This window comes from Scylla paramamosain, chromosome 21, assembly GCF_035594125.1.
Source record: "Scylla paramamosain isolate STU-SP2022 chromosome 21, ASM3559412v1, whole genome shotgun sequence".
NCBI classification, from domain to species: Eukaryota; Metazoa; Arthropoda; class Malacostraca; order Decapoda; family Portunidae; genus Scylla; species Scylla paramamosain.
This window is the reverse complement of record NC_087171.1, coordinates 9,692,589-9,717,525: the sequence shown is the minus strand read 5'-3', so window position 1 is coordinate 9,717,525 and position 24,937 is coordinate 9,692,589. Positions and strand designations below refer to the sequence as shown.

At 40.2% G+C, this 24,937-nt stretch overlaps 1 protein-coding gene and 1 long non-coding RNA gene across 6 annotated transcripts in view; one reads left to right on the top strand and one right to left on the bottom strand.

The window, feature by feature from the left end:
- Nucleotides 1-16,152, top strand: part of LOC135110973 (prostaglandin reductase 1-like) — a 36,438-nt gene extending 20,286 nt beyond the window's left edge. For all 5 annotated transcript variants that reach the window (XM_064023757.1, XM_064023761.1, XM_064023760.1 and 2 more), the window contains 6 exons: nt 1,942-2,124; nt 2,361-2,479; nt 5,941-6,092; nt 6,204-6,318; nt 10,895-11,013; nt 11,489-16,152. In XM_064023757.1, the coding sequence (XP_063879827.1) occupies nt 1,942-2,124; nt 2,361-2,479; nt 5,941-6,092; nt 6,204-6,318; nt 10,895-11,013; nt 11,489-11,599 (799 nt within the window). In that variant the 3' untranslated portion in view covers nt 11,600-16,152. The remainder of the gene's footprint in view (nt 1-1,941; nt 2,125-2,360; nt 2,480-5,940; nt 6,093-6,203; nt 6,319-10,894; nt 11,014-11,488) is intronic.
- LOC135110975 (uncharacterized) lies at nt 1,901-19,192 on the bottom strand. The gene is made up of 3 exons (XR_010273512.1): nt 19,062-19,192; nt 2,374-2,499; nt 1,901-2,120 (listed from the first exon to the last, which is right to left on the bottom strand). It is a non-coding gene; the product is annotated as an uncharacterized LOC135110975 (long non-coding RNA).
- Between the last annotated feature and the right edge of the window lie 5,745 nt (nt 19,193-24,937).

Sequence of the window (24,937 nt, the reverse complement as noted above, 5' to 3'; positions counted from 1 at the left end):
TGCACCTTTTTTCATAAAAATGGCTCAAAAAATCATCCTGTGTCTTATATGTGAACGTGAGGCCTCTCGTAGATTTAATTTTGAAATTTACTTTACCCATAAACCCAAAGATTTATGCCACTGCATTATAGGCAAGGGTGCTGTATCATATTTTTCAACCATAATATGATGTAAGGAAATGTTGAAAATGAAAACACGGTCCTGTTCAATGATGCGCCAAATGTGCTGTTGACATCTCGGCAGCTGGGCTGTGTTCTTCGCTTCACTTCTGTGACTAGGCCACTACCTCTGTTTCATTACTGCAATCATGTAGGATATTTTTACTATTGTGACTGCTTGATTTTTTTGTTCAGCTGTACTGCTAGTTTGCTTTAAACATTACATGCTTAAATACATAAAAACTTTTTTCCTGAATATACCCTGTTGAATTGGGGATGCATCTTATATACCCATGCATCTTCTATGCCATCAAATAAAGTATGTATTTTAGTATCAAGCAGTGTTTAAATTATTTTATACAACCCCATCAATATACTGTATAAGATGCCAATAACAATAGGATTTTTTTATGGGAATGGATTAATCATTTTCCATTTATTTCTTACATGAAAAATTTGCTTGGTATACGTCCTGTTTGGTATAAATCCAAGGAGCTGGAATGAATTAAGAATACCAGGTACCACTGTATTTACACCACATGCACCTCCCACCCCACCCCCAAGCTTAAGATCAATTTGTGAACTTCATAATTCTACAGAATGCATTCAGCATATATACGAACTATATTATCAGTGCATTATCCTTTTCCAACACAGTCACTCCCAGTCTCATAATCTCTCATGTACACTGGTTGTTGCCTCTCCCTCTGGAATCAGCTCAATATCATTTTATTTTCTTGAGCTTTTTCTTGCTTACACCTAATATCCATCCCTTCACTCTTCTTTCATTCCTCACTACTTTCCTCATCTTTTGATGGATGACACACTTGTATCTAGGACATGCCAAGGAATCCTGACACCGAGGTTGTTAGGAAAGTGCAGGACTGTCACCACACCTTTCTTCCATTGTAATGTGCACTTTGCATCCAGAGGCTTCACCCAGATCCTTTCTCCAAAGTTTATGGTGACAGTGCCTTCTTCCCTCACAACTGGAATCTTGCAAGGATATTGCCATTCATGTTGAAATTCAGCTTGTCTCATCCTGGCCTGATCTACATGACATGTTGTACCAAAACACTGCTTCCTCTGGTTTAATCTACACTCTTTCTGCCAAGGTCTTAATAGTTTGGTGATGTCTTTCCACTATTCCATTACCACTTGGTCTATATGTGGCTCTGAAGTAACATTTCACATTCCACTTATTGAGCATATTCTCCAATACCTGTGACCTAAAAACAGAACCATTGTCTATTAGTACTGCCTCAACTGGCCCCCTTTCAAGGAAGATCCTATTTAATACTTTTGAAATCTCTTCCACATTCTCCGCATGCAGCTCCCTCCAAATAGCCACCCCTGGTCTGCAATTCACCATGAACAAGTATAACTGATGCTGATAGTGATGCTGATAGTGTGTCACATCCACTGACAACCTCTTCCAGTCATACTTCACTCTTATATTTCCTGGTTCATGCACACTGTATAGGTGCAGGATCAATTGCTTGGCCCCTGTCACACTGCCTCACCACCTGTTGCACCTTCTCCCTCATGACCACCGGATTGAGCCTCCTTGCCACAAAACAGCATCTTGTCAACCTCTGTTTGGTGCATCCCATGAAGCTTTTTTTATACCTTTTATTTTAGCAGATGGTCCTCTTAACCATTCAGATAATTTTCCTATTGTTTCAAAATCCAAGGCATTATGAAAAAAATATCAGGAACATTCAGCAGTTAAGGAAAAGAAATTTGAATTAGCAGTAGTTCATTTCCATGTAATGCATTACAGGGTTATAGAAAGCAAGAACTCAGAATGGCCTGTGGGATCACACATGTTGGTTTATGTGGGCTGGAGGACACACACGTACCTCTCTTATACTGATCTACGGGATACTGACAAGAGTGTGCAACAACTTCCAGATCTTGGGACGCTACCCAAGAGCCTGGGTCTTGGTATACTGGGAATGCCTGGGTAAGGAATACATGAATTGGTCATTGAGTGAAATAAATAAACACATCATCAAAAATTACCAAGTGAAATGAGTTTCCATTCTGTTATTACATACATGGAGAATTATGCAGTCTCCAGTGGAAACTTAACTGACACTTTTTAACTGCCCATGTGAGACCCAAAAGCCTTATTAGGACAAGTAGGCAGTCATTTAGTCATCCACTTGAAATTCACAATATTTTGTACATTCTGAACAGGAACACTGCTTACTTGGCCTTCCTTGAAGTGATGCACCCAAAGCCAGGTGAAACAGTTGTGGTAAATGCTGCAGCTGGCGCTGTGGGCAGCATAGTAGTGCAACTTGCCAAACTTGCAGGTGACACAACAGGAACAATCCTAGAAAATTATGTTACTGTTTAACTATCAGTATACTGTTAAGCTCTTATATATATATATATATATATATATATATATATATATATATATATATATATATATATATATATATATATATATATATATATATATATATATGCAATGTGCACAATGATACTGATGTACATCATACTATACAAAGATGACAAAGACTCTTGTACCTTCCAGAGAGGTGAGTAATGAAGGAATGTAGAACTCACCATCCTCTTATATCACATGTGAGCATCTATTACTGCAGCCTAACCTTTACTATTTTACACATAAACTCCCTGAATTTTTAGATATTTCACATCCAAAACCATGTCATGTTTGCAAAATCACCTTAATTGTCTGGTTACTTAGCAAAAACCATGAAAAGTATATTTTGCAAGAATGTCTGGTTACTTAACAAACACAAAAAATTAATGTTTTGCAAAGCCACCAGTAAATTAATATGTCAGTTTAAAGAATGACAAAATAACCACAGTAATTAGATGGTGTAATTGGTGAGGCAGTTTTCAGTCAGGCACCAGTAAAGATTCTCTCCCTTTAAATGATACTCGTACAGTACAGATGTTGACCAGTTTTATCTATTTACAAAATTATATTATATTATAGTATTAAAAGTTTAAAATTTTTAATATTACTGTAGAAGAAATAACAAATTTTAAAATAAAGGTAAAGTAGCCCTTTTAGAATGGTTAAGTTTACTTGGTTTTACAAGCAGAATTGCACTTGCACTGGCTGTTGCAGACATTCTGGTTTTTGTAATACCTGCAGCAGTTGTTGTTGCAAAACATGGAGTGGGGTACACTTTATAAAGCCTTGCCCATGGTCCATGCAGTCTGCATTTATTGCTTCAAGAAAGCTGATCTCCCTTTCTTGGGGTACATCATTAATGGATAGGAATTGTTGCTCACAAGGAGTGAACTGATTTTTTGTGTAAAGCTGTTTCAAAATCTTGTGCCTCTTTCCAAATTTGTATGTCCCACTTTCATCCACTATCTCTATTTCTATCATTACATGGTCACTTTTTCCCATGGGGCACATGTATCTTAATTCTCTTGTTAGGTCCATCCCCTTTGTTATTATTAGGTCTAGTCTTGTTGGTTCATCTTCTATTTTCAGTCACCCACATTGTGTTTTCCATAGTCAGCCTCAGAAATCTTTCTTCCCATGCAGTCTTGTTTCCTCCTGCTTCAAACATTTCTCAATTTATTTCTTTGCAATTGGTCACCAACCAATAATATTCTTTTATTACTCTTGATTAATTTACTCAAACACTGAATGGTATCTTGTATTATTTTCTCATATTCTTCCTTGCTCCAAGAATTTGTTTTGGTTGTTATTACTGTCAGTATTTCTCCATTATTATCCTGCAAGTTAACACTCACTATTTCTGCTTTTCCTTCTCCATATTTCACTATTTTTGTCTTGACTTCTTTTCTTGTCATTATCATTACACCTCCTCCTCCTTTTACCAATCCTGTCTCTTCTCCATACTGTTAATGACTATCGTTTTTCTTCTTTTAGCCTTGTTTCTGTTAAACACACCACCTTCAGATTTTCCTTTTAAATAGTCTTGTAATTCCAGTTTTCTGTGTATCAATCTGTCTGTGTGTGTGTGTGTGTGTGTGTGTGTGTGTGTGTGTGTGTGTGTGTGTGTGTGTGTGTGTGTGTGTGTGTGTGTGTGTGTGTGTGTTTCTGACTGTCTTGTTTTTCTGTCACTTTATGATGGCTATGAATTTTTTGTATAAAAGTAAGGAAGGTAAATGGAGAAATGCATCAAGCTTAGGGGGTTAATGATGGAGGAAAAGTTCTGAATCCCTGGCTTAGATCATTGTTGAATAAGAGGAAAAGAGCAGTTAACAGGAGAGAACCCTTGGGAACACCTTTGTTTACAGACTTAGGAGAATAGTGAATGTTTACCACAACAGCAATAGAACATTCTGAAAGGGAGCTTAAGATGACATTACAGAGAGAATAACAGAAACCATAGGAGAGTAGTTTGGAAATCAAAGCTCTGTGCCAGACTTCATCAAATGCTTTTGATATGTCTGGGACAACAACAAAAGTTTCACTAAAATCCCTAAAAGAGGATGATTAGGGAAAGCCAGATCACCAGTACTGCAGCCACAATGAAAACCAAACTGGTGCTTAGACATGAAGTTGTGGAGTGATGAATGTTTAAGAATCTTCTTATTGAGGATAGATTAAAAACCTCAGAGAGCCAGCAAATTAAAGCAATAGAATGGTTGTTTGAGGGATTAAAGCAGTCATCCCTTTTAGGAACAGACTGAATGTAGGCAAACTTCCAGTAAGAAAGGTAAATGTTAACAGAGTTGGTAGGATTTGACCAGACAAGGTGCAGGCACAGATACGGTTTTGGAGAACAATAGGAGGGACCCCATCAGGTCCATAAGCTTTCTAAGAGTTAAGGCCAGTGAGGACATGGAAAACATCATTAGGAAGGATCTTAATGGGAGGCATAAAATAGTTGGAGGGTGGAGGAGAGGGAGGAACAATCCCTGAGTCACTCAAGGTAGAGTGTTTAGCAAAGGTCTGAGTGAGAGTTCAGCTTTATAAGATAGATGACATGACAATGGTGCCATCATGTGGAAATAAGGAAATAAAGAAGAGAAATATATATATATATATATATATATATATATATATATATATATATATATATATATATATATATATATATATATATATATATATATATTTATTCAGAGGCTGCAAACAAGCTAGAAACACAATGGAAATGTGTGTAGGTTGCCATTAGAGGCTACCACAGGAGCAAAGCTCCCTGACAAGCACAAGGTCTTGGGTTCATTCCCTGGGCAGTAGAAAAATCCAGACGAATATGATAGTGTACTCAGATTTTAGATAATGCAGAAAAGAAGGGAGGCAGACATCTTTTTATGACAAGATTTATACAATGGACAACCAAATGTTACTATGCAATGTATGATTCTCTCTCTCTCTCTCTCTCTCTCTCTCTCTCTCTCTCTCTCTCTCTCTCTCTCTCTCTCTCTCTCTCTCTCTCTCTCTCTCACACCATACATAAAATACAGACCAACTGTTGTCCACTGCATACATCTCATCACAAAAACTCCCTCTGACCCTTCTTTTCTACATTACTCGTATTTAAAATCTGAGTATAAAATAAAGTTCACAACAAATTTTGATACACAACACAATTCTTAATTAGAGCAGCACATTTTCACAGAAAAATTAGCATGCAAATTAAAGAAGTATTAACAACTTCAAACCCTATTCTTCTCATTCAACATGCATTACTCTCTCTCTCTCTCTCTCTCTCTCTCTCTCTCTCTCTCTCTCTCTCTCTCTCTCTCTCTCTCTCTCTCTTCATGGTTTACAAATTTTCATGGTAAACTTTTATCTCTGTGTTTGCAGGGTGTAAGGTGGTTGCCTTTGCTGGCTCAGATGAAAAAGTGGCTTGGCTAAAGGAAGTTGGCATTAACCATGCTTTTAACTATAAGACTGTCAAAGTGGGTGATACACTGGCCCAGGTAGCACCAGAGAACATCAATATTTACTTTGATAATGTAAGTTTTGATAATAATTATGGTCCATAAAATAGTGAATACCATGAGGAATATTGGCAGATAAAATGTGTGATGTAACAAAAGGTGTTCCTTTTTTCATGTTTGTTGTAGGTTGGTGGGAAATTCACCAGTGAGGTCCTGCCACACATGGCAACCCATGGGCGAATGCTAGTGTGTGGTGTCATCTCCAGCTACAATGATGATATGATGTCTTCTGCAGTCATCAGTGAGTATTTATGAAAATGCATGTACAATCATGATAGGAAGTGATATGGCACCTCCCACTTTTTTTATTTTCTCTTTTTCATCTGGCAAAAGTGGTAACCAAGCCACATGAGTTACTTAACTGCTGCTTTTTCTTTACTCTTTCAAAATGCCATACATACATTACACACCTATTTCTATACATTTTTTTCACACACCAATACATAGATGCTTACTATAGAACATAAATGTGTCAAAGTAGTATAGTGGTAATACAATTTGTTGGTGGAGATATTAATCACAACTTATTTGCATTACTTGTGAAATTTGCTGAGTTTGCAAAATTTCTTTAATGCAGATGCCACCTTGTAATATACAGTAACTATGATGGATATACATATGAATTTTGCAGATATATTCAGTTATACCACTGTATTTGTATACCATTTATGTTTATAAGAAAATAATATTACAGAAACAAGTAACTCACATCAGCTGATCAGTGTCAAAAATTAAAGTACAGCTAGACATGGAGAATTTCAATTACACCTGAAGTATGATATGAGCAAGGTTTCCTACACTCACCATAACTACATTGTTTTTTACCCTATCAAGGTTCAAAACTGCAATATAGTTACATCTATGGATGCTACGTCTATGGATAAAAAAAAAATTTGCCTAACTTATGTACTTGTTGAGCTAAGTGAAGAAACATAAATATTTCTCAAAGGTGCTGTCACACTAGCATATTTTCCATCAACATTTTTAGTCAACTTTCTGAAAATTGACAATTTCTTGAGTGCACCCTGCGCACACACACAGCTGTTCGTCTGCACTTTCATCAACAGTAAACAAACATGGCTTCTCTGACACACACAGTCAAGCATTTGTTGCTCTGAATTTTATTACAAGTTTTGTAAATCCTGGATGAGCTAAATGAGCTAAAATGATATCCAGCATACAGTAGAGAAACAGAAACCTTCCAGAAGTGTAAACATCTATCAAGTTACGTGAGCCACAGTTTGTTGTTATATATCCACAAATGATATGTAACAACATGTGAAATTAAGTTATTTTATAATTTTCTTTATTTAAAAATCTATTTATTTATTACTTGAAAACAATAAGGTTTACTTGGTATATCTTTATATCATAAACAATGGATTTTCATTTAACAACAAAAATGGACAATAACTCTTCTCCATGAAGACGATCACTTCTGTTTGACTATGTAGACAGAAAAAAGATGACAGACCAAGGTAAAAGTTGACAAATTTCAGTTAATGAAAAAAGTTGACGGAAAATGTGCTAGTGTGACAGTGCCTTAAGGGAGGCCGAATTTTCCTTCAAATTCTATGGACCAGTGGACAGTACGGCTCCCAACCAAACACAGAGGTCTCACTGAGATTCCTTCTCAGAATGGAATGTAGTAATATGCATTTCTTAGCACATTTCATTCTACTTCTTAGTCAGTTCCAACAAATTTGAGGTATATACAGAATCCTCACCACATTTCAGCTGTATAGGTTTATGTTGAGGAATGTTCATTACCCATTCTGTATGTGTGTGTGTGTGTGTGTGTGTGTGTGTGTGTGTGTGTGTGTGTGTGTGTGTGTGTGTGTGTGTGTGTGTGTATATATATATATACTCGTATATATATATATATATATATATATATATATATATATATATATATATATATATATATATATATATATATATATATATATATATATATATATATATATATATATATATATATATATATATATATATATATATATATATACTCGTATATATATATATATATATATATATATATATATATATATATATATATATATATATATATATATATATATATATATATATATATATATATATACTGTATTTCCTGCCATATAAGTTGCACTTAAGAAAAAATAAATAAATGCTCTAAAGATCACCCAGCATCTTATACCATGATGGTTCGGTTTGGGAAGGCCCATGGGTTATGGTTACCTGTACTAGAGTAACACCTGAACACCACTGTTTGATCACAGAATGAAATAAATATATTTATATATTACAGAGGGTGTTTGAGTTACAAGCGAGATACATTCCTGGAGGCTGCTTGTAAGTCATTTTGCTCTTAACTAATCATCATAATTTTTCAGTACAAAAAAAAGTATCACAGGTTCTGCAAACACTGCAATGCTTATTTACTTGATACTTGATACCATTAGAGAGAGAGAGAGAGAGAGAGAGAGAGAGAGAGAGAGAGAGAGAGAGAGAGAGAGAGAGAGAGAGAGAGAGAGAGAGCACCTTGCCTTATAGATGATATGATACTACTGAGTAGTGACAGGCTTGAGGCTTCTGCCAAATGCAAGACTCAAATATGCCAGGCGTACAACTTGGGTTAAAATGAGATGCCTCTCTCTCTCTCTCTCTCTCTCTCTCTCTCTCTCTCTCTCTCTCTCTCTCTCTCTCTCTCTCTCTCTCTCTCTCCCTCTCTCTTCCCCTCTCTCCTTTTCGCGTTATACACGCCTTTATTCATATACTTAATTAAGATGGCTGTTGGAAAGCATAAGACAGGTTTATTTGCCTATTTGTGGACTTAGCAGTGGGTGTAGCCAAAGTGAAGCAGGTGTAGCCCTGACTTATGAGATGCACTCTCTCTCTCTCTCTCTCTCTCTCTCTCTCTCTCTCTCTCTCTCATCCACATTTTTTTCTTTTTACCTCTCTCCTTCTTGGGTTATACATGCCTTTATTCATATAACTTATTAAGATGGTTGGCTGAAAGTGTAAGACAGGTATATTTGTCTATTTGTGGACCTAATGTAAAGGAGCAGGCTTTCTACACCATGCAGTGCAACCCTCCCATCACTATGCCTCTCAGAGGCCGACTGGCAGAGGTCCATTTGCCATGGAATCTCAAGCCAGACTCACTGCAGTGCAGTATAATAAGTTTTTAAATTTAAATTTTAAACTAGTGTCTCAAACTGCTACAGGGCTTGTGTTCTGGGGCAGTGGGTGGTCCTTCGCTATGCTGTTGCACTCCATGGGTAGTGGTGGTGGCGTACCAGGAAACATGGTGTGTAGCACCAATTTGAACTTTTGATTGGCAAAGGGAACAATATCAAGAGCACAATTTCATTTTGCGAGTAGGCTGCTTGTATCTCTCAACATTCATAAGTCGACACCCTCTGTATTAGATAATGATTATAAATCAAAATAGTGCTAAAAATTACTAAATTGCTGTAACTCGGAAGCACATTACTTGATGGCCTTACCTTATGTGAATAAAATTCATGGTAAGTTTATTAAGGTAATGAATAACTTTATGCTGAAGTCATAGCCATAATTTGTATGAAGTGGCTTAGCTGGTTACCCTTTGTGCACTTAGCACAAAACACAGCTGTGCACAACATGTAGTATCAAGATCAGGGTCAGAGACCTTAGCATGCACAGAGAGTGTTTTGTTTACCATTTCAAATCTACAGCTGCTTGGGGTAGGAGCACTGTAATTCTTCAGCCAATTGTGAAACATCTTGAACACAAAGAAAGGCAGAAAGCAACCTAAGGAACTTAAGGTAGCTTAAGCTGCCAGACCAACAACACAGTAGTGAAGACATCTGGGAGCCAGCCATTGCGATCAATTCTCCTAGAGTGCATTGCTGCTCTGATTTCTGTTAACCATGGTACAGCAGACTGGAGGAACCCAGCACCACCTCCATGCCAGCTACAGCCTACATGGACACTGATACGTCTTTCTTTCCTCCTCTGCCTGTTGGTAAATGACATGCCACATCCCACTCACCGGACACATGCAAGATCCAATGCACCACCTCCCTACCACAGCAGCCTCTTGACATTCCCACCAAGACCTCCTTCCTCATCAGGGCCTGCAATGGAGCTAGGGTATTTTCCAACCCTAACCATGTCTCTCACACCCTCTACACTTCTCCATTGGCCATCCACACTTCTCCATTGGCCAAATACACTATTAAGGGGGAAACTTGCTCTCTTGACAATGGCTCCACTCTTGTGGTTGTGTTATGGGAGAATAACATCTATAAGGTTCCAGCTCTGAAGGAGAACACCTTCACCCTGGGTGAGTGGCATGTCACCTGTTGCTGTGTTGAAAGGGAGACTGGCAAGGTAGGGCCTCTCACTGATGACACCAATATCACAGAGGTCTGCAACACCATTAAAGCCATTGGAGGTGCAGACAATGAAGAGCTGATGTGGATCCATCCTCACCACCTCCTCATAGCCATCTTGGCTGTGGGAACATATGTCATAAGCCACTAAGAAAGTGTAGACTGCTGTCTGGGAACTGATTAGTCCATTTTATATTGATTCCTATGGGGAAAATAGTTTTGGTTTTCAAACACTTTGGATTCTGAACAGCATTCAGGAATGAATTATGTTCCAGAACTGAATTTCCACTGTACACACACACACACACACACACATATATATATATATATATATATATATATATATATATATATATATATATATATATATATATATATATATATATATATATATATATATATGATTTTGTGTAGTAGCCATGCAAGGAAAGTTCATGTTCCAATTTTCTTTGACAGGTCCCTTGAGTGAATACATGGTTATGCGTAAAGAGTTAATCATTAAGGGATTCGTCATCTACAGCTGGAAGCACCGCTGGGAGAGCAGCTTTAGGCAAATGAAGAAGTGGGTGGATGAGGTGAGGAACTGCATGTATCTTCTCAGTCAAAAATTAGAAATATTTGATGGAGGACCAATGAGTAGATTTTAGTAAAGTCAATGAGTCAATGAGTGGGTAACAAGACTGACACTAAAGTAAGGTTATTCTTAAGGAGATTTATTACCAAGAAAAGTGGATATCCACCTGACCTACTACAATTCAAGTATAAAGTAAATTACTTTTTTAGTTAATTTTTTTGTGATCATGAAGATAATTTCCTTGTGAATCTAGTGATATATAATATGTACCTATTTATGAATCTCAAAGAAAAGAAAAGTGCTTCTAAATCGAAGTTCTGCAATGTGAGGCCACAAATGCTTGCTAACAGAAGAAGTATTGGAAAGAGAACTTATGAAACTCACTGATATGTGAGAGGGTTAACACTACTATTTTTTGTACATTGCAGACACTCCTACATTTTCTTTCTGATTAAGACAATACTTTGTCTCTGCAGGGAAAGATCCAGTACCATGAAACAGTGGTGCAAGGCTTCAGCAACATGCCATATGCTTTCATTGGTCTCTTCCGTGGAGCCAACACTGGGAAAGTTGTGGTTGTGCCATAGAAGCTCTGAGACACTTTCCTCATGTTTCTTATGGTCTTCAAAACTCCTGTTGAACAACACATGGTCTTTATTACTCATATATGCTTGCCTTCTACCATTCATGATATTATTTAAACCATTTTTAGCCTCTTGTACAAAGGGATATTACACACACACACACACACACACACACAACACCATGGAGAGATGTCCCCCCACAGCACTTGGTTCCAAATATTTTCATGGGAACTTCATAAGAGCCTGGTTTGTCATGTACAGGGAAAGGAGAGAAAGAAAAAAGTGCTGTCGATGTGGCAAAAAAGGTGTCTGGTAAGAGACTGAATGAGAAATAACAATCATGGCCGAACAGTCTTGTCCAAGAGACTTGTTGCTTGTGCATTCTCTGGATTTAAAAAGAATGACGATCCTTTTCATCTTCCTTTTAACTAGTAACAGCATCCTCCTCACCACAGACACCCAAAAAGCCTAATGCCTTGCCTTCCACATCCACACAACATTTGGCACCTCCAACCTTGTACCCACCCCCACCATACCTTCTTCACACACCAGCCACACAATAGTCATGGCTATCACTCCCCAGGAGCTTTCCTCGATTTTGCAGTCACTGTCTGCTGGTAAGGCCATCAGAGTGAACAACATCCCCAATGAGTTCTCCTGATGCCTCCCAGATTCTCTAGCCTGCCTCCTCCTGAATATCTTCACTGCCAGCTGGCTGTCGGGGATGTTCCCTTCAGTGTGGCAGCATGCTGTCACACTTCCTATCCCCAAGCCTAGCAAGGAGCCTTCAGAGACTTCCTCATACAGGCCCATTAGCCTTCTGTCCAACCTTGGGAAAATACTAGAACACATTGTACAAGACAGACTGACATGGTGGTTGGAAAATTAACACCTTCCTACACACATATACAGATTTCATCCCAACAGGGGCACTCTGGATGCCCTGCTTTATCTGTAGCAGCACATCCAGGAAGGATTTAACAACAAGCAGTTCATTTTAGTAGCCTTTCTTCATCTTAAAGGAGCTTTTGATCCTGCTTCACACAATGCTAATTTTGTAAAACTTGACCTCCTGAGATTTAGAGGGTACCCCCTTAACCCATAAACTGTGACATACATCAAATGATAAACAGCGTGTAACTGAGACTTACATCATGTCGTGTGAAGGCTATTTTTAAACTTGGCGGCCTATATTTCACTCCCATATGTCTTGAAATGCCATTTGGCAACTCAGGATGAGTGAATCCTCTCTCTCTCTCTCTCTCTCTCTCTCTCTCTCTCTCTCTCTCTCTCTCTCTCTCTCTCTCTCTCTCTCTCTCTTCCATGTGTGTGTTTGCACACATATGTCAGTGTGATGGTGTGCAGATGCAAACAGAAAGACAAGTACTGATTGACTGACTATTGTCAGCACACTGTCATAATAGGCACTGATGTTAACATTCACTGATATAAATCAACTTTTCCATGGAAATGATCATCTAAGAGAACTATGTTATTTTATGCAGGATGTAATGCAAGTTTCTGCAAATACTAAAAGAGATGAAAGAACATGTAATTCTAAGTAGAAAATGTTCTATACACATATGCATTTTAGGGCTTTGTTTACCCATCAGAGGAGTTGAAAATGTATGGGACTTGCAGGTGTACTACGCGTGTAACTATGAAGTGACAGACAGACAATTGCATTGTCACAGCCTTGGAGGTGCCACTTGGTCAAATTACGAATGGTTTAATCTTATTTTTTGCAAGCCGTGAAATATTACAGTATCTTATAACAAGACAAATGGTATTAAAAAGCATGTAATTTACCGATAAGAATTACACAACAATATTATTGCGGTGATTAAAAGTACTCCTGTAAAATGCTATGTGGCATCATCACTCAGCTGTTTTCAAGGTTGCTCAGACTCACTCCCCCTCTCCTCCCTCACTTCAATGATGTATGTGTATAGAAAACTTTCTACTTAGAATTACATGTTCTTTCACCTCTTTCAGTATTTCCAGAAACTTGCATTACACCCTGTATATGATGCACTTGGTATTTATTAAGATTTCCATATTTAGAAACTGATAATACTAATATTTGTTTTGTATAAGAAATAATCACATGAGTAATATATGTGACTTTACATATGATGTACTTGATGTTTATTAAGATAATTAGTTATAGTGGTAATACTAATATTTATTTTGTTTTGGGTTGGAATAGGATTAAGTTTCCATATGCCTGTATAGGATTTATTTTTACTATTTATGTTAAAACATGCCGTTTGACCCCTCGAGTTTTAGTTACTTAAGTTGGACAGATTTTGTATTTGAGTGTGTTTTGATAATAATTATTGTATCTAAGTCTTGTCAATAAACTAATTAACTGTGTGTGTATGTGTGTTTGTGTGTGTGACAGAGAATATTTGTACGTATGTTTACCATATCTACATCACAAATATATACAACCAGAATAATCAAATCACATCAAAAACACTGCTCACCACTCACTAGCTTGAGGTGACAAACTGCACATCACTATATCACCATGCATAAACTAATGTAAATAATGAACTAATATTTGGTTTTCCTATACTTTTCTATGGAATCTTTCATTTTTAACAGTAAAAAAATTTTTTTGAGAACTTTTTATGCCAATAATTGTACACCATGGGTATGACTGCCAGAACCCTACTGCACAGTTTATGGGTTAATTGGATTAAGTCCTGTCTTCTGGGTCCTTTTCTCTAGCGATAGGTAACACCTACTCTAGGCATTACCTCATCACCAGTGGTGTCCCACAGGGTTCTCCTCTCAGTACTCTCCTCTTCAATGTCTTACATTTTGACTTTCCCTCCTTGTCATGCACACAAGCACTCCTAAACACTGATGACATTTCCCTGCTTTACTCAGCTTCCATTATCCAGGAGGCTCAGCTCCACCTTCAGCATGGGCTTGATGACGTCCTGGATGACACATTGGGACCTGATGGTGAGTGCCCAGAAGTCTACCCTTCTATGCTTCATCCAAAGGAGCATTCCGAACATCCCAATGCAGTGATCAATGGCTCTTCAAAACCCACCACAAGTTCCTTGGTTTATTGTTGGATGGCCCCCATCTAACCTGGGGCTGCCACACACAGTACCTGGTGACCTCGTACATCAAGAGGATTAACCTCATGAAGTCCCATGCAGGTGTTAAGTGGGGTACAGACAGGTGTACTCTCCCTCACTTTTATTGTTCTTATATCTGGAGTCACCTGGACTACAGATATAAGGTTTATGGAGCGGCCTCACCCTCCAAAAATTGGAGGAAATTAGAAATTCTGCAAGCCGCATTACTTTGGAAGCTTTTAGGTCCTCCCCAGTTACAGCTCCTCAGGCAGTCCTCCCTATCCTCACTGTCACACTGATGCTCCACCATCCTTGCGTCCACCCATAGCAGCCATGCCCTCCACTTCCTCCCCCTCTGATAGCATAGGGAACCACTTCATGGTCTAGCTTATCAAGTCCACACTCCCTTTGTAGACAGAGCCCTCTCCTTTTTTTGCTACCCTCTGGGTAACCCAACTCTCCTTTTTCACTCTAGAGAAAACCTCCCATTGAGCCTTTGGCATCCTCTTTCTTCAATAATTTATCAGGGGTTCCACACACAAATAACATGATTCAAGGCTGGCTGCCCAGCACTGGGCAGGATCTCATTCCTGTCCTTACTACACACACACTACAACAACAGTTTACACATATACACTGATGGCTTGTTCCTCCCATCCCCCTCCCCCCTTCAGTTAGAGCAACCATCTACATCCCAACATTGTCCATTGCTACTGCCTGGAGGTTGGCAGCCACCACCTCTATCCTTGCGGCAGAATTGTTTGCCATTAAGGAGGGCCTCAAGTTTGCTACCAATCACACCTCCCTCTTGCTCAGTCATACTCTTTGCTGATTCCCTCATGACCCTCCACCTCATCCAGTGCCACTCCTGCAAATCACACTACTCCCTTTGCCTACAAATACATCACCTACTATATCAACTGTCAGCCTCACAAATCAACATCCACCTTCAGTGGATCCCCTGCCACATCAGCTTGGCACTGCAGGAAATACCATGGTTGACAGAGTGGCAAACGAGGCCTACTCCCACCCCTCTCCCATAGATCTTCCCACAGACCAGACTGATCTACTGACCAACCTAGAGAAGGGCTATAACTTACACTGGGAAAGACACATGACAGATGCCCTACAGTACACAACACTTGGACGCATCAGACAGGACATGACACCATTGGTGGACCCACTTCCCCAGCCATGTCCTAGACACTGCAGCCACCAGACTCTGGATAGGACACAACCTCAATGCCCACATGCACAGGCTAGGCCTGATGGATACTCCTTATTTTCCCTGGTGCCCCACACAGCCAATGTTAATAATGTTTAAGTTGTGCGTGAACTGTGCTTTATGGATAACATACATCTTTTGTTTTTTTTGTTTATGTGAGAGGGCGTGCACTTCTGGTGTCTTAGCTGGATGTGTAGATTCTGGTTTTCATAAATAAAGCCAAATGCTGTACATCTGCCCTTTGATTTACCCTGCCACACTGATCTACAAGTAAAACAAATGGTAGCAGAGCGTAGTTGTGGCAGGGGTTAGGAAATTTAGAGCTAATCGAGAAGAAAAGACGAAGTTAAGATGGGTGACTGCAGCAGAAGGGCTCTGTTATATATATATAAGTTAGCCATTACCTCATTTTCTATATCATAAGAAGTATCCAACACTACAGTATTATGTTTATTGTGTTTCAATCCTAATAGTGAGTAGAATCTCATCATACAAATGATGCACATTTGTTTTTCATTTATTATTACATGGTTTAGTTTACTCACATATAGCCACACCCACACACACACACACTGGGAAAGGAGCATGTCCTGGCTTACTACAGTGCTAAGTTCAGTAAGCTGGAGAGAAACTACTGTGTGACCAGGAAAGAGTTGCTGGCTGTTGTGCAGAGTCAGGTCCATTTCCACTCCTATTTCTATGAGGCTGAGTTTGTCATCTGGACTGACCATGCTGCCCTCTGGTGGCTAAAGAACCCAGAAGGACAGCTGGCAAGATGGCTGGGCCGCCTGGAGCAATATAACTATCACATGGAGCATCAGCCACAGAGGATCCACAGCAACACACATAGTTTGAGTCACTGGCCCTGTGAGCTGGGGTGCTTGCACTACTAGCAGGAGGAGAACACCACCTGTCGCAGCCTGCGTGTAGAGGGTGAAGCCAGTGCAACCAGCCCACAGAGGCAGGAGGCTCAGCAAGCTGACCCTGACCTTGCTCCCATGATGCAGTGGTTGGAAGAAGGTGAGCAAACAGACAAGGAGGAATTGTCACTGGCAATCCCCACTACAAAGGCCTTGGTCAAGCAGTGGACAGCACTGAGGATACAGGACGGCGTGCTGCAGCGATGCTGAGAGGATGTGGCCACAGGAGTGTGCCTGGCTGCTGATGGTTCCTCTTTCCCTCTGCACTGAACTGTTTGAGGAAGCTCATGCTGATGTCTCCAGTGGGCACATAGGGATAAAAAAGGCTTTCTGCCGCCTCCGTTAGCATGTGTGTTTGGTTGGCACAAGGAAAGATATGGAGGAGTGGTGCAAGTTGTGCCATGCCTGCACTGCTGAGAAGGGCACAGCACATCGCACCCATGCTCCACTACAGCTGTACCAGTCAGGCTCACCCATGGAAAGGGTGGCGGTGGACATCACTGGGCCCCTGTCTTGCACACCCCATGTTAACCAGTACATTTTGGTGACCATGGATTACTTCACTAGGTGGCCAGAGGTGTACAGGATCCTGCATCATGAGGCAGAGACCATGGCTGGCATGGTGGTGCAAGAGTTCTTCACCTGGTTTGGGGTTCTTGGGAAACTTCACTCTGACCAAGGCCAGGAGTTTGAGATATGAGTGTTTAAGCAGTGCTGTGAGCTGGTGGGAGTACACCAGACCCCCACTACACCTCTGTGCCCCCAAAGTGATGACATGGTGGAGCGTTTTAATAGGACGCTGGAAGAGGAGCTGGCTAAGTAATGGAGCTTAGACCAGCAAGATTGGGACCTGTGGCTGCCCTCTGCCTTGATGGTGTGCCACTCGACACAACAAGAGGCCACAGATTACACTCTGGCTTGGATGATGTTTGGTTAGATGTGGCTGCCTCTCGACTTGGCAACAGGACGGCCATCTGGGAAGGAGTTGCTGGAGACGGTGCCTGAGTTTATAGCAGGTTTACAGTGGAGGATGGAGGCCACACAACGACAGGTGGCAAGAAATCTCCGGTTGGCAGGCCAGTCCATCATGTCTTGCTGGTATCAGAGGCATGCTCATGATGCTAAGTAAGCCGTAGAGGACTGTGTCTGGCTCTACAATCCTTGGTGGAAGCGAGGCCTCATCCTGAAGCCTCAGAACCACTGGAAGGGACCCTATACTGTCTTGCAATCACTCTCCGAGACGATGCACAAGATCAGTGATGGTACATGCAAGCAGGCCCTTGTTGTTCATGTGGACCATCTGTGGGCCACAGCTGAGGAAGACTACTTCACATAGGGCCAGGGAGGGCCTGCCTCACTGCATGAGAGTGGTGAAGGGAGTGGTGCTGAGGTGGATGCTAGCGAGGAGTCTGAGGACGGCAATGTTACTCCCCAGTCAGTCAGTGAAGTGAGTGACTGAGACACCATGGGAGGAACGGAACATGTACCTTTGTTGTGCTGCCTTTGTAGGTCACAGAAAAGAATCCTTGCTGAAAGGACTATCACTGCAACAGAAGTGAAAATGAATAGTCAGGACGACTATTATCATGAAGGGGAATAGTGTTGTGAAGTGATGAAGTTGCTACTTGGTAGTAGCTGTCTTGGATGGTCTGTTTTGTAGGTGGCTGCAAGAAAGCTTATTGTCTGAGCGGTGCTGGCCAATCAGCAGTAAACAGAATCTATATAGGGGGGTGGTGGCGGCGGAGTACAAAAAGAGTACAGTAAGAGTGCTGAGGGAGTATCGTCATCGTGTTTGACCGCTACCTACGCTGGTTCGCTCCATGATTACGCCACGCCACAGGACCGCAAGTGTGTGTGCCTTCACCTTGCTTGGCAGCTCCTCCGTGTTGGTCCATTTCCTGACTCACGCCAGCGATTACACCACATCACCAGACACCGCAGTGTGTGGGCCTTCACCTTGCTTGGCAGCTTGTCTTATATGACAAGGAGTTTATCGGCCTACAAGTCGGTTGTACGGTGCCCTGTTCTTTAGTGTAAATAAAAAAAGAAAATGTGTGAACAAGTGTTTCGTTATCCCTTCTCAGTGGCCTTATGAGTATAGTTGGTGCCCTGCCTTGCTCCTTCACTGGACAATGGACCCATGGATCCCTGTTGGTCGCCCCTGGCTGGGGTGTTTGTAACAATATTGTTGAGGTGCTGGAGTAACGTTAATGGCACTGTACCACCGAGTAGTGAAATTGGACGTTGGCAATGCTGGTATTGACTGAGGTGGTAGTGGAGGTGAGAGTGTTGCAGACAGGTGGATGGGAGGCAGCTGGTTGGCTGGACAACTGGCCAATTAGCTGCAATCCGAGCCTCAGAGGAGAGTTGCCGCCGCCGAGGAGACAAAGAACTGTTTCCTGCATACGTCACACCTGCGCCGCGCTCTGACATTCATCGCTCCTGCACCACGCTGTGACTGTATATGACTTTGCGTCTCGAGGCACGTTGTGAGGATTGCGTGTCCCAGCAGCTTGAGACAGTAGCTATCTGAAGCTGAGGTATGTGCATGACACCTATGTTGTCCGTGATGGAGCGGGCTGCGGGTGGAGGTAGTTGTGTGATGCTCCCCACATAGTGCGAAACTACTACTGTGCGCTGTGACACTACTTGTATGGTGAGACACGTTACTCTGAGGTACTGGACACTATACTGAGTGAGGCCGTGTGGTGCATGCCTTGCTTGTATTATGATGTGTTGGTGTACCTTTTGCCCTGTAGTGCCGCTCTGTGCTGTTCATAAAGACAGGATTGCTAGGTGAAACTGTATCTAGTTACCTTCTCTCAGTAATCTGTTGAGTCCAGACTGTGAGGGTGTGTGCCTGCCTCGCCCACCATTAGGCAAACGAACCCGACGATTTTGGTGGATCCCTGTTCTGTGCTGACTGCCCCTTGGCTGCTGCTGTGGTGATTGAATACCGGAAGGCGCCTGAAGGGGGTCGTCACAATATTTCCCTGAACAGACATAGAAGCAAAACAAAATATTTTACGAAACCATAAATATTGACTTATAAACCGAATTAAAGATATTAAGAAAAAAAAAAAAACAGCCGGCAGGTTGGAACAGAAAGATACATTATGATGGCAGAGACCTCAGTAAAGACAACCACCATTTTGCCTCATCATTCAAACCTTCATCACAACAAAATCAGGCAATGGCGATATATCTGGCCAGCGTATATGACATCTTACTCCTGGGGCTTCACTTTGGGACATTGTCTTATAATAGAGGAGAGATGTAGCAGAACACGGATGATAGTAGGGATCACCTCAACTGATTAGTATAAAACATTTTAAACATTTTAATTTTGGTGCTTCATTTTCTGCATAGGATAATTAACTGATAATTTGTCCTGGAGGTTAGGTGTGAGTAGGTTTGGACGAGTTAGGACCGTGAAATGTCGAGTTATTTAATTAGGACTGGAATGTATATTAATATAAATCTATTCCTGTCGTTTCCTAGTTAAGATGGCCCACTCAAGGATGCAATTGCCACACACACACTGTTAATGCTTTTCTTAACACCACTACTATTTTCACACACACACTGTTAATGCTTTTCTTAACACCATTACTATTTTCATCTTCATTGTGTTAATTTCCTGAGAAAACGAAAGTAGCGTGGCGCCGTAGAGGGAGGCACCTTACCTACCTTCATTACAGGTCACGGATCCCCGTAAATTCTTTTTTCAGTCTTTCTTGCCCCCTTCTCCCGGACTCCATTGGCTGCGTCAGCGCCTTCCTCACTACACATCAGAGGTTTAAATCATGTGGAATCCCTCGTGGCCACTGGATAGGTATGAACATACGAAAATCACAACACTCCCCAGAGAGAAGCAAAGCGACAGGTAGGGAGTTGGGGAGAAAAAAAAAAAAAAAACAGCCTTGAATCTTCCACGCAGACAGCAGATAACAGTGGCAAGAATGGTCCCACACTAGGTCTGAGTCGGGACGTAGAATTCTTGGTCAGGACTGGGCAGCATTCAGATTTCCAAGTTGGAATTATTCTACAGATAAGTGTTGCCAGTTAATGTATGGAAAAGTCTAGGAGAAAGAAAAAAAAAAAAAAGCAAATATTAGTAATTCGGTAGACAGTATACATGTTTATTTTATTTTGGCTGCACTAAAACGAGCCCTTTTTTTATTTTTTTTTTTTCATCACCAATCTTATCTTAACTTTACCTACTCTGTCAGCTTTTATTTAGTATTGGGTTGCTATCTGTCAGAGCAGGGTTTTTTTTTTTTTTTTTTTTTTTTTTTTTTTGAGAAAACCTAGAACACTGGGAATGAAGTAGCTGTATGTCATTTTTTTTTTTTAATAGTGCCTACTGTAGGTCTTCATGTGATTATGTTCTTGTCTGCTAATTATTCATAGTTGATTGTCAATGCTTGCATGGGTAACCTGATGGAAAGGGCACGGTGAGCACCAGACATTGGACTCGGCGGACTCGGTTCCTTTGTGCCTAATTACATACCGATGTTGACAATACGTAAAATACATAAATATAAAACACTTGATATATGCAAAGGGAGAAGATTTTGGAGATCTGTTATCACTCATTACTCTTATTTACGTGCTCCATTCCTGGCCTAACTTTTTTTTTTTTTTTATGTAGGAGGGATGCTGGCCAAGGGCAGCAGTAATCCATAAAAAAAAAAAAAAAACCCACAGATGCCAGTCCCATAAAAGGGTCTAAAGCGGTAGTCAAAATTAAAGGAAAAATGTCTTGAAACCTCCCTCTTGAAGGAATTCAAGTCATCAAGTCATAGGAAGGTGGAAATACAGAAGCTGGCAGGGAGTTCCAGAGTTTACCTGAGAAAGGGATGAATGACTGAGAATACTGGTTAACTCTTGCATTAGAGAGGTGGACAGATTAGGGGTGAGAGAAAGAAGAAAGTCTTGTGCAGCGAGGCCGTGGGAGGAGCGGAGGCATGCAGTTAGCAAGATCAGAAGAGCAGTTAGCATGAAAATGGCGGTAGAAGACAGCTAGAGATGCAATATTGCGGCGATGAGAGAGCGGCTGAAGACAGTCTGTTAGAAGAGAGGAGTTGATGAGACGAAAAGCTTTTGATTTCACCCTGTCTGGAAGAGCGGTATTAGTGGAACACCCCCCCTCCCAGACATGTGAAGCATACTCACATGGACGGATAAGGTCCATGTACAGAGTCAGCAGCTGGTGGAGGTGAGAAAAATTGGCGGAAACGTCTCAGAACGCCTAACTTCATAGAAGTTGTTTTAGCTAGAGATGAGGTGTGAAGTTTCCAGTTCAGATTATAAGTAAAGGACAGACCGAAGATATTCAATGTAGAAGAGGGGGGGCAGTTGAGTGTCATTGAAGAAGAGGGGATAGTTGTCTGGAAGATTGTGTCAAGTTTATAGATGGAGGAATTGAGTTTTTGAGGCATTGAACAATACCAAGTTTGCTCTGCCCCAATCAGAAATTTTAAAAAGATCAGAAGTCAAGTGTACTGTGGCTTCCCTGCATGAAATGTTTACTTCCTGAAGTGTTGGATGTCTATGAAGAGATGTGGAAAAGTGCAGGGTGATATCATCAGCGTAGGAGTGGATAGGACAAGAAGTTTGGTTTAGGTCATTGATGAATAATAAGAAGAGAGTGGGTGACAGGACAGAATCCTGAGGAACACCACTGTTAATAGATTTAGGAGAACAGTGACCGTCTACCACAGCAGCAACAGAACGGTCAGAAAGGAAATGAGGTGAAGTTACAGAGAGAAGGATAGAAGCTGAGGGGAATAGTTTGGAAATTAAAGCTTTGTGCCAGACTCTATCAAAAGCTTTTTGATATATCCAAGACAACAACAAAAGTTTCACCAAAATCTCTAAAAGAGGATGACCAAGACTCAGTAAGGAAAGCCAAATCACCAGTAGAGCAGCCTTGATTGAACCCATACTGATGATCAGATAGAAGGTTGTGAAGTGATAGATGCTTAAGAATCTTCCTGTTGAGGATAGATTCAAAAACTTTAGATAGGCATGAAATTAAAGCAATAGGACATATCCATATACGTACAATGAAGCAATAGTGATTTGCCAATACGTAGTTGATTACAATATGTAGTTGACTATTATTCAATTCTGGATTTATGTGCTTAATATATATAATCTCTAGTAATTTTGTGTCCATATTGGACTCTGTGTAGTACTCTGAAATCTTTGTCACAAAAGGATGATCATGTTCATGTGAATAGAAACGTATTGCTGAAAATGATGGAACAGCTAGTTGATTATTCATTCGTGGAGAAATACTTTTACACATTGAATTGTTGAACATAAAGGTATTTCATAAAGCTTGCTTACAATACTTGTTAGTGATACAGGTATGTAATTTAATGGTTCCATTTTATTTCTCCCTTTGTATATTGGGACTATGTTGGCTCTTTTCCATTCCCTTGGTACTTTTCCTTCTTTCAACAAGCTGTTGATTATAGGTTCCTCCATTTGTTCTCCGCATTCTTTTGATATCCATCCATTTACTTGATCTGGTTCCATAGCTTTTCTAACATCCAGCTCTTCCTGCAGTTTCTTGATTTCTTTTCTCTTTTCTTGTATCTCCTGTGATACCACTTTCGGTGCCACAAAATGGGTTTCCTTTGTAAACACATTGAAAACTCTCTTTCATTAGTTTACTCATCTCAGTAGTTTCATAAATTCTTCCTTATCTGTTAACTTGTTTGTGTCATCCCTATGTTTCAGTTTTCCATTTACATATCTATAGAAGAATTTGGGCTCTTCCTTGCATTTTCCTACTATGTCACTTTCAAAATTTCTTTCTTCTTTTCTTTTTATTATACCATATTGATTTATTGCATTTCTGTTTTCTTCTCAAGTATTTATGTTCAGTTTTCTCATAATTTTCCTCCATCCCCTGTCTTTTTTCTTTTTTGCTTTCACACACCTGGCATTATACCATTCATGCTTTCCAGTTTTCACTTTTTAACTTGATACATACTGTTGCACCCCCTCTCTCTACTTACTCAAAAAATATCTCATATTTTTTTCTTGCACTACTTTACCTTTAAATAGCTCTTTCCAGTTAATTTTTCCAGAAAATCTTTTAAGCTCTGCAAAATTTACCTTAGCAAAGTTCTGTCTCCTACTTCTAAATTGTTCTTTCCTGTGCAACAATGTTTCCTTCTATAGTACTAATTCTGTTGTCACATGATCACTTCTTCCCATTGGACACAGACAATGTATACTTGGTCTACTTTCTGGAGTTTTTGTAAACACTAAGCCCAGATGTGATGGTTCTTCTCTTCATCTTGTAGGTTCGTTCACCCAGTGTCTCATTGTATTCACCATCATGGTATGCATAAGTTCTTCATTCCATGAACTGACATATTCTTTCACTTCCATCTCCTCCCAGTTAATTCCTTTATTGTTGAAGTCATCTACTAAGAGCACTTTGTTACTTTTCCTTATCATTTCCTCTATGCTATTTCTTGTTTCTGGTTGCATGATTTTATATCTATTGGTCTCCCATTCATTAGTTTTTGGTGGTAAGTACATCACAGTAACCTTCCTCTTTTCACTTCCTTTGATCTTAATCACAATACTCAAAGTTTCCTCCATTCCATCACCATATTCCACTTCCTCAACAACATTATTCTCTTTTACCAGTATAATCACTCCTACTCCTCCCTTTCCTTTTCTGTTTCTCCTCCATGTGCTATATCCTTCCTTTGCAAATTTCAGCTTTATTTCCTCTTTTATTTTGGTTTCCTTTAAACATACCACATCTACATTATTGTTCTTTAGGTAGTCAGCTCAGCACCAAACCACCTACATTTGTATATGTAATTTTTAAGCTTCCACTTTGTTATCTTCTGTGGCATCTTTGTGCCACCATTTCCTCACTTTCATGTCCACAACTTTCCAAATGAATCTCCTTACTTGTTCCTGTGTTCTCTTTCCTCATTTTTTGACTGGACATGTACTCTCAACTCTTTCAGTTTACTTCTCTCTTTTTCGTTCATGTCTCTTTTTATCCATGTTCCACTCATTCCTTCTTGTTTTGCCAATTTTCCTGTTCTTTCTAAGA